The sequence below is a fragment of the Hibiscus syriacus genome, unplaced genomic scaffold, assembly GCF_006381635.1.
Source record: "Hibiscus syriacus cultivar Baekdansim isolate YM2019G1 unplaced genomic scaffold, ASM638163v2 tig00111036_pilon, whole genome shotgun sequence".
NCBI classification, from domain to species: Eukaryota; Viridiplantae; Streptophyta; class Magnoliopsida; order Malvales; family Malvaceae; genus Hibiscus; species Hibiscus syriacus.
This window is the reverse complement of record NW_024062963.1, coordinates 338,859-358,746: the sequence shown is the minus strand read 5'-3', so window position 1 is coordinate 358,746 and position 19,888 is coordinate 338,859. Positions and strand designations below refer to the sequence as shown.

Sequence of the window (19,888 nt, the reverse complement as noted above, 5' to 3'; positions counted from 1 at the left end):
TAGGGGTGTTGCACATAAAGCCAAATCATAAATCTCTTGAAGAAAAAAGATAACCAACAAAACCCGAAAATAACTCAACTTAGCTCTCAACTACACTCCTAAGCTCCAATATTCTGAGACTTGTTAAGAATGACACCTTCATATTTGACTTGGAACCACTTCATGGCATCTTCCTTGGTGACTCTGTGCTGAATGCCAACACGCGACTTGCACCTACGGCGGCGGCCCACGCGGTACCCGGCTCGTTCGAGAACGACATAGAAGTCCATACCATAGATACCAGTTGAAGGATCATACCTAGAAAGACAGCAATACTTGTAAGTTTATGCTCTCATGGAGCCCACAACATGAATATAGAATCCATCGATATAACTTCTTCGTACTAACTCAGTCATGGCAATAAAAGGACCGACATCCACAAGATACCCCTCATACCATACCATACCATCCACAAGGATGATTAATTAAATCCTCGTGCCATTATGAATTCACATACCCAAAAGTCGAAATAGTCAAAAATTCCGACTCGAAAACAAAAGCATTGCAGCATACAAACAAGTGCATTGCCATTCAAGTTATAGTATTTTAATTACAACGTTCAGTGAAAATCAATAGGCTAAAGCTAGCAAAAATACCTAACATAGCTCTGTCATGATCATTCTTGTTAACTTTTGATAAATCAAAATTTGATAGTGAAGGTTACCCAAAATAAACTTACTTGATGCCACGATCGATGTGCTCTTGGATACCGAATCCGAAGCAGCCAGTATCACTGAAGTTCCTCCTCAAAAGATCATATTCCTTAACCTTCAATCCACTCTAAAGAAGTTGCATCGCCTTCTCTCCCCTCACCGTAACGTAGCACGTAATCTTCTCGTTACGCCTAATTCCAAAAGATCTCACAGTATACCTAGCTGTTTGCATCAACCCAGATTTTTATTTTCATTAACAACAAAAACCAAACAAAAGAGGTTCAAATATAGCGTCAGTCCCTGTACTTTTTCAAAATTTAAGATTTAGTCTATGTAGTTAAAAAGTCTAAATATTTTCGATTTAAATATCACAGTCCGATTTATCGTTGGAGCCATTAATATATATATATATATATATATTTTTATCAAATTTCACATTCAAGAGCATAAGCCCCGTTGTATATTTCAACTTGGTTTATAGTTTTGCCAGCTTAACATATGATATGTTAATAAACATGCCAAGCTGACAAAATCTGACAGACAATATTAACAGCGCAAAAGATTGAACTAAGATTTCTAAATCGAAAATGCAGGAAGATTAAAATTTAAACTCTTTTATTAAATTGTTTAAGAACAGCAATTAAATCTCAAGGTTTACTAAAGTTCAAGGGTTTACAGTATATTTATACCAAACAGCTAAACAGCAGCATTAGGTTGAGAATTTTTACCCTTGGAGAAAACTGGGGTTTGACCACTGAGTTGTTCCAAGACCTAAGCAAAAAGCAAAAAACGTGGTTAATAGATTTTGGGATTTGAAAATGAATGTGCTTTGGGTTACCTTGGCAGCACGGGTGAGACGATCACCGCTTTCACCGACGGAGATGTTGAGGACCAGCTTTTGAACTTTTATTTCCCTCATTGGGTTCGATAATTTCTTCTCCGATGCCTTCCATAATTACCCAAAAACAACAAAAATGGTAATGAGATTATGGATGAACATAAAAGTGCAAAAATGTTCGAATCAATCGACTAGATTTAGAGAAAGAGAAAGAGAGATACCATGGCGACGTGAAGCAGAATGAGAGCAGCGGTGCTGTTGGTAAGCTGCTTGATAGATCTAACAAATTATTTTATTTTATGAAGATTAGGGTTCTTATATGAGCTCCAACACCCGCCAAACGACTTCCCTTTCAGGTTGGGTTTTGGGAAAAACGAATTGGGTAATTATTTAAAATTTTAAGTCAAGTGTTATTTTTCCTTTTTCTTTATACATGTTATTTTTTTTTTGATAAACTACGCATTTAGTATCTAATTATCAATTTTGATCCTTTTAGTGCCTAAATTTTTAATTTTTTCAAAACCATACATAACGTTTAGTTTTTAGTAACTCTCCGTTAAAAACTTATCAAATTTTTAATACTTAAACTATCAGTTTTGATCCGTTTTAGTTACTAAACTTTCAATTTTTTCGAAACTTAACGTTAAGTACTAAAATGAAACAAAAACTAAACTTTAAGTATGATTTTGAAAAAATTAAAAGTTCGGGTACTAAAACGGACCAAAATCGATAGTCTAAGTACTAAATGCATAGTTTTCTCTTTTTAAAGTAATTTTAATCTTGAGTAAACTATATATTTAGTACTTGAATTGTCAGTTTTGATCCGTTTTAGTATTTAAACTTTTAATTTTTTTAAAAAATTATACATAACGAATAGTTTTTGTTTCATTTAAGTACCTCTCTTTTAAAAACTTAACGCGTTTAGTACTAAACTATCAGTTTTGATCCGTTTTAGTACCTAAACTTTCAATTTTTTTCAAAACTTAAAGTTAAGTTTTTAGCATGTGTACTAAAATGAAACAAAAACTAAACTTTATGTATGTTTTTCATAATTGAAAGTTTAGGTACTAAAACATATCAAAACTAATAGTTTAGGTACTAAACACAAGTTTACCCCTTTTTTCTTTGAGAGTAATTTTAATCTTGGGTAAGCTACGTATGTAGTACCTAAACTATTAATTTTAGTCCGTTTTAGAACTTAATTTTTCAAAATTTTCAAAACAATACCTAAAGTTTAGTTTTTATTTTATTTTAGTACATGTCGTTAAAAACTTAACGCGTTTAGTACATAAACTATTATTTTTAGCCCGTTTTAGTACCTAAACTTTCATTTTTTTTCTTCTTCAAAACTTAACGTTAAATTTTGAACAGAGTACTAAAATGAAACAAAAACTAAAGTTTTTATCAGTAGAGTACTAAAATGAAACAAAAACTAAATTTTAGGTATGGTTTCGAAAAAATTGAAAGTTTAAGTAATACAATGAACCAAAATTGCTAGTATAGGTACTAAACGCGTAATTTACCCTTTAATCTATATTATTCCTTATTATAGTACGCAAGGTCTTTCGACAACATTATTTTCAGAGGGCTAAAATTTTCAAATGAATTTGTGCTAAGGTTGTATTTTTTTAAAAAATGGTACGAATCAAACGTCTTCGATGGTAAAGGAACCGGGTTGCCAATCTTCTTGCCGGTTCAAGTAGCTAAAAGAAAGTAATATGGCTTTCTGAAAATGGCCACTTCTTTGTGGCTTAGACATGCAATTTCAGAGCTGAGCTTTCATTATAAGATAAAATCTGTGATTACAATCAAATGGGAATTCCCTAAATGAAATTGTCATATAATGCAAAACCTATATATTTAAAACAATAACGAAAACACGAAACATTGTCCCGGTACGTCGACAACCTAAGCCATCATCGTCGAAAGCTTCAACCGGTATGCCGGACCGAACAACAAATCCCATCAACGCCATAGTCTCATTGAGGCTCGGCTAATGATTCTGAAGCCTCGAGCCTTCAGGCCTACTTATGTTTATTATGTGCATTGAAAACCAGACACACCGAGTAACTTCATATCCACCCGAATTCCGAAGGACAAGCCGCTCGAGAAGCGGGTGAAAATGGTGGTACTAAAACGTATTTACATGGAAGAACCATGGAAGTACAAAGGCTATTACCAGGCATGCCATGAGAAAGTTGCAGAATGGCTGTCCACGCCAACATCTAGCACCCTGATCCGATGGGCTAAAACCGATGCTGGTAGATCCTTGGTCATGCCAATCTCTGTTATCTCGAACACCGGTGATGTTTTTCGCCGTTTGACCACATATTTCGCACATTCTGCAGATTAAATTAAACATGAGAAGGTACGTGTAGGTGAATTGACAACATGTTATGCTTCCAAGTTATTTCGTATGCATCGAATGTTCGTTTCCCATACAAGCAAGTCAGATATATATCACACAAATTAAGAAAGGGTTGCTTCTTAAACCTAATTGTGAACTGATAACAGTTGGAGAAAAAGCATAATTAAGCAACAATCACAACACAAATTTCCCCCCTAAGAGAACGAACACTTACCTGTTTCCTTTCAGCTTAAACCATGCCTCGGCACAATGACTATGCGCGATTCCTAGCTCATCTTTGCACCCGCAGCCAAGTTGAATTAGATCCGTGGCAGCTGCAGTATTCGGCATACTATCAGTACATTCGTATGACTGCTCCGAGGTCAAATGGCAAATCCGACAAATTCTTTCCCCATCAGAACTCTCCTTAAACCGTCTTTGGCCACCAACACTTCCGTTTATATCGAGGACGCACGAGTCCTCCTTCCTCATCAGCCTTTCTGCTAACACTTTACCTGAATCAGTTCCAATGTCATTCAATTGTAGAACGCCATTACTTTCACTCACATATGCAGCCTCTTGGGTATTAACCATAATGATAGTCTCAACCGCACATCCGTCAGCTGAATCATCCGAATTCCCACTTCTTCGATCAACTTCATCGACTCGTCTCATCTTGGTTATTACCTCACTCGCTTCAACGAATCCCTCACTTGATACCACTCCATTGTTTACGTTTCGTTCTACTAAACTACTCGATTTACGGGTCCTTTGATCGTTTTTACTCGAATCCGGACCAATTCCTCTCACATAACCCATCTCCTGATGCTTACACAATCCAGAGCCATCAATTTGCAATCCCAAATCAACATTTTCTTCAGAATTTTTTACAGTAACAGTCTCAGATAAAATCTCATTATTCGAATTCTTCGAATTTACATCAATTTGACTCGAATTCTGACTAGTTTCTATCCTATCATCCCTTTCCTCTTGATCCATTAATCTCAGATAACTTGGAAAAATCTACAAAAACGCCTCCAAAATTATCAAAATATTCAAAATACCATAAACAATATTATACACCCAAACCCTGAAATTTAATCCCTTCTCATGCTCATATAAATCCCCGAAAAATCAGCAAATCCATAATCACAAAGATTCTACACTAATTAACAGCGATTAAGAGCTGATTAACTGTTTAATCAAAGCAAATAAAAACCGAACCTTTGTTGACTTGCGAAACAACCCAGAATCAGATCCTTACCTACTCCATTATATCACTTGAACTCCAAGTAAATAATCAAAATTAAATCAAAATGAAAACGTTGACACGAGAAAAAGAAGAAAAATGCTATCTTTCATATGAGAAACTCATACGTTGAAAGATAAATTTCAAAGAAAAAATGGGTTTTATTGACTTGATAGAACAAGGTACATCCTCCATTGAAATACAAAATCAATTGTGAAATATATATATATATATATATATATATATATATATATATATATAGAGAGAGAGAGAGAGAGAGAGAGAGAGTTGAATGAAGGTATGTAGAGGAATGAACTTGAAGAAAATGATATAAAATTGAAAATTAGTTGAGTGAAAAATACGTAAATAAAATAAATAAATAAATAAATAATATTAAAGATAAATTAAATACCGATAATTATATAATAATCTAAAACAAAATGTTATATTTAAACTGTATATTATGTTCATTTAAATTGTATATAATTACATTTAACCTATGTGAGACGGATTATGGATGCTAGTATTTTCATTATATTTTCTCTTTATTTAGTAAAGTTACTTATTATTATCGAATAAAATAAATAAATAAATAGTATTAAAGATAAATTAAATACCGATAATTATATAATAATCTAAAACAACATGTTATATTTAAACTGTATATTATGTTTATTTAATCAATCATGATTTTAAAAAAATTATTATTTTTAACCAACAAATGTTGGTACAAGTAGTTGGGATTCATGAATTTGAGCTTGTAAGGCCAAGTTCGAATCTAATCACCGTCACTCTTAGTGGGCAATATATAAAGTCCTATGTAAATCTCAATTGGATCTTAGGTATACACTGATCCTGGATTAAGGGAGTCACACCTAACCTAAACTTTTAATGTACAATTTTTTTTAACGTCATCCAATTCAATTCCCTTTAATATAAATTAATCAAATTAAATCATTAGACATGTTGATTTTTAAATTAGGATTTGATATTCAAATTATATTTGAATAAAAAATTGTTTTTAAAGTATAAATATTTGGTTATTTATTGGGAGGATACACATCTAATGCACTAAATTTCAATTATTTTTAACATATAATTTATATAATATAATATACAGCTCATACCATTCATTGAAATGAACATACTTAATGTACTTAGGATTTCTTTGACCAATTTTATTTTCTTGACCAAAGCTCTAATTAGCTGGTCGGTCCACTAATGCTAAGTTAATATACAATATATAAACTATAGTTTTATCAATAAATTAATGATTGATGTAGAGATGTTCCTAAAAAAATATAATAAAAGAGTCTTTATTGTATGGTCAATCATTTTAGGCCGTTTTATATAAAAGGTCCCTATACTATGCATTTTCGATAATTTTGGTCGTTCTAATACAATTTGATCACTTTTAGTCTTCATTATTTTATTTTTTATAATAAGTGTTTTTATATGTGATAAAAATATATCCAATTATAAAAAAAAATGTTGTTGGGCTATTATATGTTTAGAAAAATAAATCACCTAGAATTATTTGATAAAACTATTTAAAATATTAATCTGGAAATTGAAAATGCATATTTCAAAAATGAAAAATATCATAAGAGATCGGATTATACATAACTTGGGTAAAATATACAAATGGTCTCCTGATTATAATACATTGTTTTATTGAGTCCCTCCGAAAAATATTTTTTGATCTGTCACTGAGTGAGATGATATGTTAATAACGTTAAAAATAATATTTTTTTATCAAAAAATAAATATAATTTACCTCTTCTTAAAATGTTCAAAACTAAAACGACGTTTGTTGCCGTCGTTTGGTGCTCAAACATTCCAAAATCCACATACATAGATTGGGTCTGTGTTGCATTGGAGACATGAAGTTGGTAGTTTAAGTTAATTGTTCTTCTCTCATTTTATAGTTTGAAAAATAATTTTGATTAACTTTAAGCATGCTATGTATAAGTCAATTAGATAAAGTTTCGATTTACTTTATATATATTTAATTAAGGGTAATGGTCCCCCGACTATAGGGTACTACTTTATTTAAATCTATTGACTATTAAAAGTTACAAAATGGTCACCCGACTGGAATTTTGCTCTATTAAGTCCATCGACTATTAAAAGTTACAAAATGGTCACCTGACTATTCAGTATGTTCCAAAGTCATCCTGTTCCGTTAAAAAATTAGTGGTTGTCTAAGTTGAAAATTAGCATGATAGTCGTTTGAGATTATGAGATCATATTTTATCATATCGCAATCAACAAGTTAACGTTCAGCTCAGAATACCGTCAAAATTTTAACGTAAAAGGACGAGTTTGAAACATAATGAATAGTCAAGTGACCTTTTTTAACTTTTAATAGTCAAGGGACTCAACAAAGTAACACTCTATAGTCGGAGGACCATTTTATAACTTTTAATAGTCAAAAGACTTAATAAAGTAGTAGCCTGTAGTTGAGGGATCATTTGTGTACTTTACCCTTTAATTAAAAAGATTGTTGAAATGAAATTGGGTTGGTTGAAAACGAATACTTTAATATTCAGGGAATATACTTATCTCCAACTAGTTCATTGCAAGGTGAGACCCCCACAAAACCCTACCCATAGCCGTCTTTAATCTTAGGATTCCAAATAAAAAAAAAATCAGATAAAAATTGCAAACTTATTGCAATATTGATGTGTGATAGGCGAGATGTGATTTATGATGATTTAGACAATAGGAATTGATAATTTAAAGGTCATTTATTTTTATCTAAATAAAAAAAAATTATTAATCGATTATCCGATTGAATTAGGATATGTTTTATTCTATCTTTTTATTTTGGTTAAGTACTTTAAAATATAATCGAAAAAATCGATAATTACATAATTATCTCATAATTAGATTGGATGTAAAAGTATGTAGTATACGCGTCGATGTGTGGGTATGTTATCGTTGTGCAATTTGAGACTCATGTCGTTGAAAATTGGGAAGATGAATCACTTTAGTTGAGGTCACAAAATGATTTAAAGGGTAAATTACGAATTTGATACTTAAACAATTTATTCTAGTATGTTTTAGTACCTAAACTTTCAATTTTTGAAAGTCACACCCAACATTTAGTTTTTATTACATTTTAGTATTATACTGTTAAAAACTTACCACATTTAATACCTAAACTATCAACTTTATCCGTTTTAGTATCTAAATTTTTATTTTTTTTTCAAAAACTTAGCGTTAAATTTTAAATGAGATACTAAAATGAAATAAAAACTAAACTTTAAGTATGATTTTGAAAACAAATTAAAAGTTTAGATACCGCCAACAACGCTTGCAATACAAACAACAAATTGAGAAAAAAACCAGGAACTTTTATCAACCATTATTAGAGAATCGTCAATATATATATTTACCCTTTCAATTAAATAAATGAATATAAACAAAAATCATATAACCATATCACCCATACATATCATTTTTAATTTATTTATAGAAATGACACACTCAAAAAAGTATACATCAACATTTGAAATAACATATTTTCAAGAGAACATCTCATGTCAAATGCGTCATGTAACTGTGCTTTTATCTATGTAATACATAAGTGGGATATCATCTGATCAATTTTAGGCACCAATTGGTATCAAAAAAATTCATTAGGCACCAAATCATTTTTTTAGATATAATTTAGGCACTAAAAGGTATATTAAACCTATATAAAATTCATATAATTCTTTAAAACTTATTCCCACTGTTTCCCTTTCTTCAATTTTATTTGGTAACCCATAACACTAATTAAGATGCATGAAAGATGGGGTGCACGGACAAGTAGGCGGCTTATGCAAATGGACTATATACGGATGTATCGGTCAAATCTTGGGGTTTCATCCCATTTTTTGTAAACCTTCTGGCTATGGGCCATGCATGCATCTGTAATTGTCGTAGGAAATGGCTGACAGCATCGTAAACGGGGACGAGATAGGATATCTACATATAATTATACAAGTTTTAGAGAGAATGGAATTATAACACCTTCCCATGCCATTCACTATATTCACAATCCAACAAAGCCCACCCCCCACTTGTCGACCTCAACTATGCAAAAGAGAATCTACTATAGTACCTTAGGCTGAGTTCCTGTGGTCGGCTCTGCTTGGGACATCGACTTTCCTTGACAAAAATGTGGGACGGGGCTGGCATCGAAGATGAACATCAGTTCTATGATATCGCTTAACTGAAACTTGGATATCAATATCACAGACAAGCAGCAACGGTAGAAAAGAGAGTAATGATATAACTTGGAACAAACAATAATAATAATCGTCTGCAATTTGAAGTCAGAAACCAGAACAACTTAAAAACAAAGAATAAACGAAGTAACCGAAGAGCACCCCCTTTTTTCCCCTTTTTCTTCGGGATATTCCTCCTGGCCACAAATACACTTCTAAACTTTCCTCCACTCGTACCTTTCCGGTCCATCCGTCTTATCTTTTTAGTAACTTAACATGTACATGATTAAAAGGCATTCTGACAAAATCTAAAAATATAGAATACAGGAGCAAGAGTGGTGTGATTAACGTAAACGGATAAAAAGAAGGCAGCCACCACACTGCCAGAGGCTATAAGTGTAGTGGGAAAACAGAAAATGATGCTGGATAGGCCTTAAATCTACCAGTGATCATCCAAAGATCGTATTTCTTTTGTGTCGTGCATCAACTAGAGACGTCAAATCTGAAATCACTTTAAAAAGTTATGTCCCAGTTGGATGCAAGAAATGCTGTAGCCCTATTTGCCGTTTCACATGATCCGGAATCAACTTATTAATAAGCTCCGGTGAAGCCCCAGATAACTGAAACCAGAAGAATCAAAATGAATAAAAACGTATCGACTATAACAAGAAACAAAATTCTAGCTAGAAATAATGTCATTCAATGAAGACGTATCTTTGTATATGGAAAGGCACATGGAAATGAATTTTAATTAAGAAACATACTTCCTGTTTGAAGTTGAAAAGTGGCGGTAAAGGCCGCCCATTTGGCAGGCGAGCATTTGGTTCTCGAAGCTCATCAAAGAAGGGATGTGCACATGCTTCCAACTGTCATAGCACATGAGATTGGGGTTGGTTATCACTAAAAACATAGATATTTAAATTGGTAATTGAAGAATTTTGCATATTCCAAGATCACCAAACAAAAGATGGAGACATTAGTAACTCACAGCTGTATAGCGAAGACTTGGCGAGTATTGCAGCAATCGTGAAGCAAGATCAATTGCTTCAGGAGGCATCCTTTTATGGAAAACCTAAAAACATATAAGGGTAATCTACCATTACATTTATGTTGCAAAGATGCAGTGCATTACTCAAAATCAATCAAATATTTCAGCTCTTGGAATAAAAGGGAAACCTTATGCCATGGATGTGCTTTAATCTGAGGAAACCTAAAATCTGTGTAATTGGGATTCATGCAGCGAATTTCTTCCCTAGTAGGTGTACCTAGGACCTGTGGGAAAAGATGTAAGAAGCAGATTCCTGATGATACAAAGTAATGGTGTAACTCCATGCATCTTAAGCAAATCATACCTTGATAATCTCGACAAGCTGGTCCACAGCATTCTCCCCGGGAAACAATGGCTACACAAGCAGAAGAAAAATAGATACCAATGAGCAGAGTTGTTAGAAGTTTTCAGAAAAATAAATAGAAGTGCAAAACCAAACCTGGCCCAGCAGAAGTTCAGCAAGAACACAACCGGCTGACCAAATATCGATTGAGGTTGTGTATTCAGTGGCACCAAAGATAAGTTCTGGAGCCCGATAGAAACGCGAACATATGTATGAAATGTTAGCTTCACCTTTGACCTGGTTACACACAAAATGCTAGTATGAAGTATATAAGATAAAAAAAACAAAAAAAGGAGATAAGAAAAAGATGATCTTAGACACACTAAGATCTAATTCAATCATTTTCGTCTTCAACCCTTCACCCCCAACAAAGAGGCCAACAAGAAAGCTAAATGGAAGAGGCAACACTAACAAGGGAGAAGTGCTTATTTCAACCAATCTGGAAAAAGATCCCTTGTCAGTTAAAATTTTAGTTTACATGAAGTACTTATGATTATATAAAAGGAGAGACAAAGGTTACACAAGTTTCAGCAGTTTGCACGATCAACAGTGAAGTGAAGGGTCATTAAATTGTGTTATCACATATCACAAAGGTGGTTTTGCAAAGTACTATGTTGCACCTCTGATGAATAGCAGAAGATAAAAGATTGTATGCCAATCCATTTAGAATTTACAATCAAAACCACATTTAAATAATAGAAAGCTAAAATCCTGTTTTAGTTTTAGAAACTTATGGACCAAATAATGATGTTTCACTTGGAGAAATAATAATTTGTTGACTAAAATCTCAGCAAGTAATCTGAAAGGAAGCACATGGAAAATTAATATAAGGGAATCAGCTTACAAGCACTTTTGCACTTCCAAAATCACAAATTTTAGCTTGGTGAGTCAGAGGATCAACCTGTACAAAGTCAACAGTAACCTAAGAAACATTTTCAAGCCATTCTACAAAAAGTCATCCATAAGAAAAGCATACCAAAAGGTTTTGAGGCTTCAAATCCCTATGGCAAACTCCAATGACGCTATGGAGGTATGCAAGTCCCCTGAATATCTGTAGAACCTCATCCAATTAGCATAAAGAACATTGCACAAAAATTAAAGCTCGGAAAAGGGTACCACGCAGACCTGATACGAATAAAGTTTCACATAGATAAGTGGCATTCTTTGATTTGCACTGCTGTAATGTTTCAAAACCCTATACATACTCTCTGGTACATATTCCATAACCAAGTTAAGGAAAAGCTCATTTTTGGTAGTCGTGGAAAAGAAACAATGCTTCAAAGAAATGACATTCGGGTGATTCAGCACACGCATCAATTGCAGTTCACGGTTCTTATATCTTCTGTCTTGCAAAACCTTCTTTATAGCCACAGTTTCTCCAGTTTCCAAGCATTTTGCCTGAAAGAAGAGATCAAATCAGTATGCAGAATGTGAAGAAGGTAATATTGACCACAATCTAACCATGTCTTGGTACCTGAAAAACAATCCCGAACGATCCTGTTCCCACAACACGCTCTGCCATGTAACTGATAGTCTACAATAATAAAACATTAAAAAAATTAAATCCCAAGTAAAAAACTGGTTATCATTCTTAATGTTGATCTAAACCACATGTTAATGGTAACTAATTCAGAACTTGAACAGCGAAACCCAAGAAGAAGCATACCTGTTTAGGTTCTCCATTTTTGCCACCAATCGTTGTGGAAATTATGTGACCTGTGACCGGCACGTTGCTGTCGACAACAGGGGCTGACATTTCCTGGTAAATTAAGAAAATCATGGTGTAAGAAACGAGACAAGTCTTCGACGGAACACCAAAAAAAGGAGATCAAACAAAATAATAATAATAATAATAATAAAAGCTCAAAGGTGAAAAATCCAGGAGAAATCATAGATCGAAACAAATGCAAAGGAAACTTTCTCCATCTAGGGTTCCCCCACCAGCTCAACCAACAAGATCGCAATAAAATAAAGTACCAAAAAAAACGTAAATCCACAAATCATGAACAAAATTTTCACCAAAATCAAACCAAAACAATGAACAGAAGACTAAATTCCAAGTTCCGATGTCATAAAAATTCAAAAAATAAAGAAAAAGAAACGAAGTTTACCTTATCGTCAGCCATGCCGATGAAAAAAGGTTCTAGCTAGAGAAAAGAGTTGTCGTAGATCATAGTGCGGCCATAGAAGGGGAAAAAATACAAAAATTAAAGCAAAAATGATTAAAATGAGGAACAAGAACTGAAAAACAAAATATGAGCAGGGAGAGACTGTACACTAAAAGCGCATGTGATTCACTCTTGCTTTTTTTTATTTTTTTATTTTGTTGTTGAATTTCGAAAATACCCTTCAATCACTTAATTACACGAACATAATTTAAAATTTTCTATATAAGATATTAATTATCTATAATCTCCCCCGAATTGTAATTATTAAAATTCGAGTTATTCGAGTTGTATTTTACAACTCGATTTGAATTTTAAATTTATTTAGTCGAGTCGAGTTTATAAAATTGTAACTCGAAGTCAATTAAAGTCGAATTTTTTCGAGTCGAATTAAGTTAAAAAAATTGATTTTTTGAGTCGAGTCGAGTTTTGTTCACATGTAACTACAATGATAGTTCCTGAATTTTCAGAGAACTTATGTTTGACCAGAGATGGATTGAAGGAGTGTTGGTGCGGTCGTAATCTCTAGAAATTTTAAATTTTTTTATATTTTAATTTTTTATATTTTTTATTGATTATTTAATTTTGTACCTCTAAAATTTTATAACTTCGCACTCTTTGCAATTTTTAATATAACTTTTAAAATTCACATCCCTAAAGTGAATTCATGCATCCATCCCTGTATTTGACTACCAAATTTTATAATTAATGTTAAAAAGTTTGATGGCCAAAATACAAATGCCCTAAAATTTTATGGACTACCACTGCAGTTTGCCCATGTATTTATTTATTGTGTTCGTCTCTGTTTTTATTAAGTGGGATTAGTGGCGTTAATCCTATCCCTTTTCATTGACAATTACTTATTTATTTGTTTTTTTCATTGTTGAAGATAAGCTTGTTATATGATATTGACTATAAAGTATTGTTTTGTTAAGTATTTTGACTACTAAAGTTATAAATTGGTCACTTTACTATTCATTATGTTCCAAAGTCATCATTTTTTTGTTAAAAATTTGACGGTATTTTGAGCTGAACGTTAACTTGTTGATTGTGATATAATAAAATTTAATCACAGAATCTCATACAACTATTATATCTCATTCATCATGTTAATGTCCATGTAACACCCTAAACCTGATTGGGTCTAATTTTCTTATATTGAGCTACCGAGGCAACTCTTGAATTTCAAAATATGTTCTTTTTCTTTTAAAACATACTAAATAGTAACATACAACATATAAAATAGTTATTAAAACGTTTTACAAACCGGAGCACTATGACATATAATTTAAAATCAAAATAATACATCATGATGTTTTTAACTCAAGTACATACATAAGGTTCTATAAATACACATGTCCACTAAAACTACAATATAATACTCTGAAGAAGATACTGGAAGTCCTGCTGTGACGGTGCTAAAAAAACTGCTCCAACTACTAACCTGCCAACGAAAAACATCCGAAGACTTAGCTTGCAAAGCCCAGCAGTATAATCGCTAATCTAGAGTGTTATTAAGAGTTCATAAACATAAGCGTGCTAAAGATGTGATACTAAGCGGTAGGTACATGCATGATCTATATCAAGTGCTACCCATTTAAGGCTTTACTATTTTATCACTGAAGTAGGAGTCTCACGTTTCCCTTAATCTACTGCTAAGGGCCTCGTCATGAGTACACCACAAAGAGTCTCTAACTCTAATAATTGTGACTACTACATATTATCTAAATGTGAGATTAACTCTGCTATGTATCACATAAACATATACACATAGTTGAAGTAGTCATCATGGTACGGCTGAAGGCTACATCTTGGAGCTCACATGCCTCTCTACCCTACCTATATTACTATACAACACACAAGCTGAGGAAGGCATCATGGTACGGCTGAGGGGCTATATCTCGGAGCTCAAACATCTCTCTAGCCTAACTACAAATACTCGTGTGTAAACTGGGGTGAGATCTGGAACAGCATGGGAAAAGTACACCCTCCAACTTACTCCATTGAGTCTTGGGGCATCTACGCCCAGTTGGCAAAAGAAGTGTTGTAGTAGTGACTGGTATATACCTGAACATACTAACAAGCAAGACCATCACCCTACTGCTAAAGTAACTCGGGTGTTCTAGCTGTTCCTCGAGTGTCACACAAAGGCTAATTTTATGATACTTATTTCTTTATTTATTTAGGATATTTTTGTTCTCGTTTACTACTCTTATTTATTAGGCATGCTTTATTATAGTTATTTGATACTTAAGGGCATTTTAAACATTCTCTTCCTCTAGCGAAATCTCTATACATTCTCGGGTTTTTAAGAAGATTTTTCGAGGTTACTATTCATTGATGGTACTATCCGTTAGCCTGGCACTTGACTCGGGTTCAACTCCAAGTAGTGACACTCTGATCGCTCTTATTGAATTTCCTTTCAATAACCCTTGAGTTGAAAAGACAGCTTATACCTCACGGGTTCAATGACGTTCTCAAAGCCCAAGCTCTCCACTATTTCTAAATCTAACAGCTTATTGTATCACTGGTCGATACATCCCCTGTAACTATCCTCATTCTCCACTATTCTAATACGTGTTTGACTGAAGATACCTCGATGTATACTGCTAAGAATGATTACCTCTGTTGTAATCTCACTTCTACAATTGTTTCTAGGAAAGTTAAGGCCTTCAGGTCCCTCACATACTTATTCTTACTATTTCGGATCAGTCTTATCTCTTATGGACCTTATCTAAGTTAAAATTGACCATTCAAAGTGAATAATATCGATATTCTACTTGTAGTATCGATACAATAGGGTTAAGTATCAATAACCCTATGAGTATCAAAACAAAAAATATATTATGCCTTTGAAAATTAGGCTCGGTCTCGAGACTGAAGGGGCAGTATCGATATTATCACAGCTGTATCGATACTCCTAGCCTGAAATCCTTAAAATTTGCCCAAATTCATCCAGTATCGATATTGTTCATCCCAGTACTGATAATCGAATCCCAAATTTGTTATTTAGGCTCGGGAAATCACCCAAAAGTCATCCTAAAGGTCATAGTTTGGTTTATAAACATGTGCTAAAGCTTTAGGGGGTTAACTACGGTCTTAAAGTAGCATAAAACGTCTTTTTAACTTCTAAAATATAATTTGATCATGATATAAAAAACAAACCCTAAAATGCTTAATTACTCAAATATTAGCTAAACTTCATACTTATCATAATCTTAACACTTCAAAGGATTAGAAATACACTACTTTGGTGCTAGGATCCCGAAATAAAGCTCTCTTTGCTTAGCCGAACTGCTTTCATTGGTGATTTTGGTGAAAACTCACTTTTTTTCTTTAACTATAAAAACCCAAGGTTTAATTTACTAAAACAACGTTGCTGGAAGATATTTTGAATGATCAAAGTAAGTTTAACTTCTAAAGAACAATTTGATTATAATATCAAAAATAAACCCTAAAATGCTTAATTACTCAAATCTTAGCCAAATTTCATATTTATTAAAATAGTAACACTTCAAAGGATTAGAAACACATTACCTTGGTGTTAGGATCCCAAAATGAAACTCTCTTTGCTTAGCCGAACTCCTTTCCTTGGTGGTTTTGGTGAAAACTCCCACTTTCCTCTTTAACTATAAAAACCCAATGTTTGATTTACTGAAACGAAGTTGCTAGAAGATATTTTCCTACAAAAAAAATTATATTTTGAATGATCAAAGTGAGTTTAAAAATGACAGTGTACGTTCATTGTACAACAGAAACGTTTCAATGGCGACTTGTAGCTTTGTTTCAATGAAGAGAAGTCATGATAATGCCAAAACCTAGCTATGTGGAAACGTTTTAACTAACCATGCTCGTGTCCCCATTGCTTTCTACTCGGAAAAATAAAATGGAAATTAAAAGCTTATGACAAGCTTGCTTCTAACAATATTTTTGTGTTCACAGATCGGAATGAATGGAGGGATGGTCGGAGGTGTCGTTTTCATAAAAATTTTAAATTGTTAAACATATTAGATTTTTTTGTTATCAATCTATTTTCGTTCCTTAAAATTATATAAATTCATATGTTCTTAAAAGTTTAGAAGATTACATTCTATCATAAAATTATATTCATGAGTACTATGATTAAATTTGTGTATATAACTTTATGATAAATAGAAATTATTTTCATGGGATTGGTCTTTAAATTATTAAATATTAATTATATAATTTTATTTAATTCATATCAAGCATAAAAAAAGTTTTAATGACGGATATGGTTCACAATTCATTTCGATTTTTAGTCGCAATCAATTGCATATCATCACACTGTCTTTTACCTTTTAATTTTGATAGATTTTTCATGGATGTATGTTTGGAACTAAGATTAATGAAATGTCGAGTTCTAAATCTTTGTTTTATGATATTTTTTTCTTTTAAAAAAATCTAATTTATTCATTTTGTAAAGGATAAATTACAAATTTGGTAATTGAACTTTACTCTCTTTTATTTCACTCATTATATTTTAAAGCTTTCGATTTCATCACTGAACTTAATATATTGGGTCTTTGTGTCACTCGGCCGTTAAATAGTTAAAAGCGTTAAAATGATCAGTTATATAGATGCAAACGACATTGTTTTGGTGATTTTTTTTAAACGGCGTCATTTTTAACGCCGTTATATATTTAATGACGGAGTGACCAAAATAGGAGAGAGTAAAGTTCAATGACAAAAAAAAGTCCACTATATTAAAGTGAGAGAATCGAAAACTTTTAAAGCTCAATGAGCAAAATAAGAGGGAGAATAAAATTTAGTGATAAAATTTGTTATTTATCCTTCTATAAAATAGGATTATACAAAAAAAGAATTAAAAAATAAAACTAAATAATGAAACATATAGGATACATCATTGATGATGAATGCTTTTTTATTAAGCTAACGCGATGAGAAAATAGTTATTATATGTTCTAAATACTCTTAATCATATGACAATGAACGCTTAATAACTCAACTGTAATTACTGGAGCTTAAATCCGTGATTTCTAGGAACAACAACGATTCTTTTAACCACTAAGATAAGTAAATTAGTGCTCAATAATGGATTTTTTATTAATATGGTGTAAGCATAAGCCAATATCTGTTCAAATATAACTCTCAACCATTTAATATTGAACGCTCATACCCCTAAAATCTATTGTATTCGAACTCAAATCTTCAATGAATAACAAAAATTCTTTTATCACGGAGGTTACTTGGTACGTGCTCGATGATGAATGTTAAGTTGAAGGATATCCTAACTATTCGGTCAGAGTCTTCAACAATCATAACATTGTTGTTTTCCTGAATGTTTATGTCTCGTTTTAATATCTAGATTTTATCTCTTGACCTTTAAGAGGGTCATGGAAACTCATCAAAGAGAATTTACGCGATACTTAAACCGTTCGATTTTGATTCCCCAAATGATGCAAATGCCAATCAATTTTCCGTGGCTCTCCTCCATGCCAACCTGGATGAACCACGTGCTAATAAGTAAAATGATCTAAGGATAGGAATGTTCAAAACTAGGTATCTATATTTTCGGGTACTTGAAGTACAGGATATCTTATTCTTTGGGTAGTATATTTGTCGGCCTATGACTCGATCTATTAAGTTTGGGTAACCAGTAGTCATGTACCTGTAAAATTTGAGTACCCGCATTTTCGGATCATTAGTATTTGGTTCATATTTTTTTAATTTATATATTTTTTTAATATATATATATATATATTAAAGTTTATTTCCAAAATAAAAAAATATTAAAAATATTAATATCGATCATGATTTTATTTCGAATCTCATATTGAAAAATTAATAAAAACTTTGTTGAAAATTTTAGAACTTAAAATTAGTATATACAAACCTAAGAAAAATTTAAGAATTTAAATTTAATTTTAAGGTAAAAATATTAAGGAACCTAAATATATATATATTAAAATTATTGGGTTAGGTTGGGTACCCGATTATAAAAACATTCTAGCCTAGATCTGACCCAACTACTCGGAAAAAATCACGGGCCAAGTATTTTTTTTTTGAGAATTACCTATTTTTTTTAAATTCGAGTCGTTGGGTCGATAGACTGAATCAATCGAATAAGGTATTTTTGAACACCCTTACTAAGGATTGTGTTCTCCCCTTCCGAGGCTCTTATGGCGACCTTTTAAGGGTTAAAATGCAAAATTTTGAGGATAAAACGGCACATAGATATCTTGAGAAAATATTATATTTTCGATTATTAAGAGTTTCAATTAAAAAATTCGAGAAATTTCTGAATAAGTACCGCTAACACTAACATAATAATAGAATGAGTAAATTACATTATTCCTTACTGATTTTTACTTTTTTAATTTATTCATTATACTTTCAAATTTACTCGACTTTCAAATTGTTCCTGTGTTGACCACTCTCAATTATTTTATTATTATTTTCGTATGATATGATATTTTTATTATTATTCAATATAAAATAATTTAAAATATAAAATAAAAACAAAAGGTGGTCGGACGTCACCGTCGGTTACCGTAGATGGTGGTCGTTCAATTCCAAATTTTAGGGTCGCTTCTCCTCGACACTCTGAGTTCGAATCTGACATACATTTTGTCTGAACTTGAACTTGCTCCGAAGTCCATGAATTAGAGATCGAAAGTGAGGAAGCCGAAATGTCTCAATCAAGATTCACGGGTTCTAAGATATTTTCCGGTGAAACAACCACCATATTTGGACTTAGGAGAATGAGACAAACCGACCCATGAAATTTGGGACTGAACACCACCATCTACGGCGGTCAAAGGCTATTGAAGACGGCGTTCGACCACATTTTGTTTTTATTTTATATTATTTTTATATTAAATAATAAAAAGTGTCACATCATATAAAAATAATAATAAAATAATTTAAAGTGATCAAAACATGAATAATTTAACAGTTTAGTGAGTAAATAAAAAAAAAACTAAAAGTACAATGAGTAAGTAAAGGTA

The 19,888-nt window shown here is 32.3% G+C and overlaps 2 protein-coding genes and 1 pseudogene across 2 annotated transcripts; all 3 read right to left on the bottom strand.

The window, feature by feature from the left end:
- Positions 1 to 714: 714 nt before the first annotated feature.
- LOC120151228 lies at positions 715 to 1,880 on the bottom strand (annotated as a pseudogene).
- Positions 1,881 to 3,339: 1,459 nt separating this feature from the next.
- Positions 3,340 to 5,307, bottom strand: LOC120151226. Its single transcript, XM_039163744.1, has 2 exons — positions 4,113 to 5,307; positions 3,340 to 3,872 (listed from the first exon to the last, which is right to left on the bottom strand). The coding sequence occupies exons 1-2, from the start codon at positions 4,874 to 4,876 to the stop codon at positions 3,662 to 3,664; spliced, it is 975 nt and encodes a 324-aa protein (XP_039019675.1). The 5' UTR covers positions 4,877 to 5,307; the 3' UTR covers positions 3,340 to 3,661.
- A 4,408-nt stretch (positions 5,308 to 9,715) lies between these two features.
- On the bottom strand, positions 9,716 to 12,998 carry LOC120151234 (shaggy-related protein kinase eta-like). Its single transcript, XM_039163750.1, has 12 exons — positions 12,846 to 12,998; positions 12,401 to 12,493; positions 12,209 to 12,268; positions 11,860 to 12,132; positions 11,711 to 11,785; positions 11,579 to 11,635; positions 10,831 to 10,971; positions 10,696 to 10,746; positions 10,520 to 10,615; positions 10,332 to 10,415; positions 10,108 to 10,209; positions 9,716 to 9,963 (listed from the first exon to the last, which is right to left on the bottom strand). Exons 1-12 carry the CDS (start codon positions 12,858 to 12,860, stop codon positions 9,865 to 9,867), a joined length of 1,146 nt encoding a protein of 381 aa, XP_039019681.1. The 5' UTR covers positions 12,861 to 12,998; the 3' UTR covers positions 9,716 to 9,864.
- Positions 12,999 to 19,888: the final 6,890 nt, after the last annotated feature.

What these genes read in the sequence shown, in the direction of transcription:
- LOC120151234 (XM_039163750.1), bottom strand. An exon ending in TGAAGCCTCAAAACCTTTTG is followed by an intron (nt 11,636 to 11,710) that starts GTATGCTTTTCT and finishes GACTTTGTACAG; the next exon opens with GTTGATCCTCTGACTCACCA. An exon ending in AGCTTGTCGAGATTATCAAG is followed by an intron (nt 10,616 to 10,695) that starts GTATGATTTGCT and finishes CTTTTCCCACAG; the next exon opens with GTCCTAGGTACACCTACTAG.
- LOC120151226 (XM_039163744.1), bottom strand. Translation starts at nt 4,876, where the DNA reads ATGGATCAAGAGGAAAGGGATGATAGGATAGAAACTAGTCAGAATTCG. An exon ending in TTTAAGCTGAAAGGAAACAG is followed by an intron (nt 3,873 to 4,112) that starts GTAAGTGTTCGT and finishes TTTAATCTGCAG; the next exon opens with AATGTGCGAAATATGTGGTC.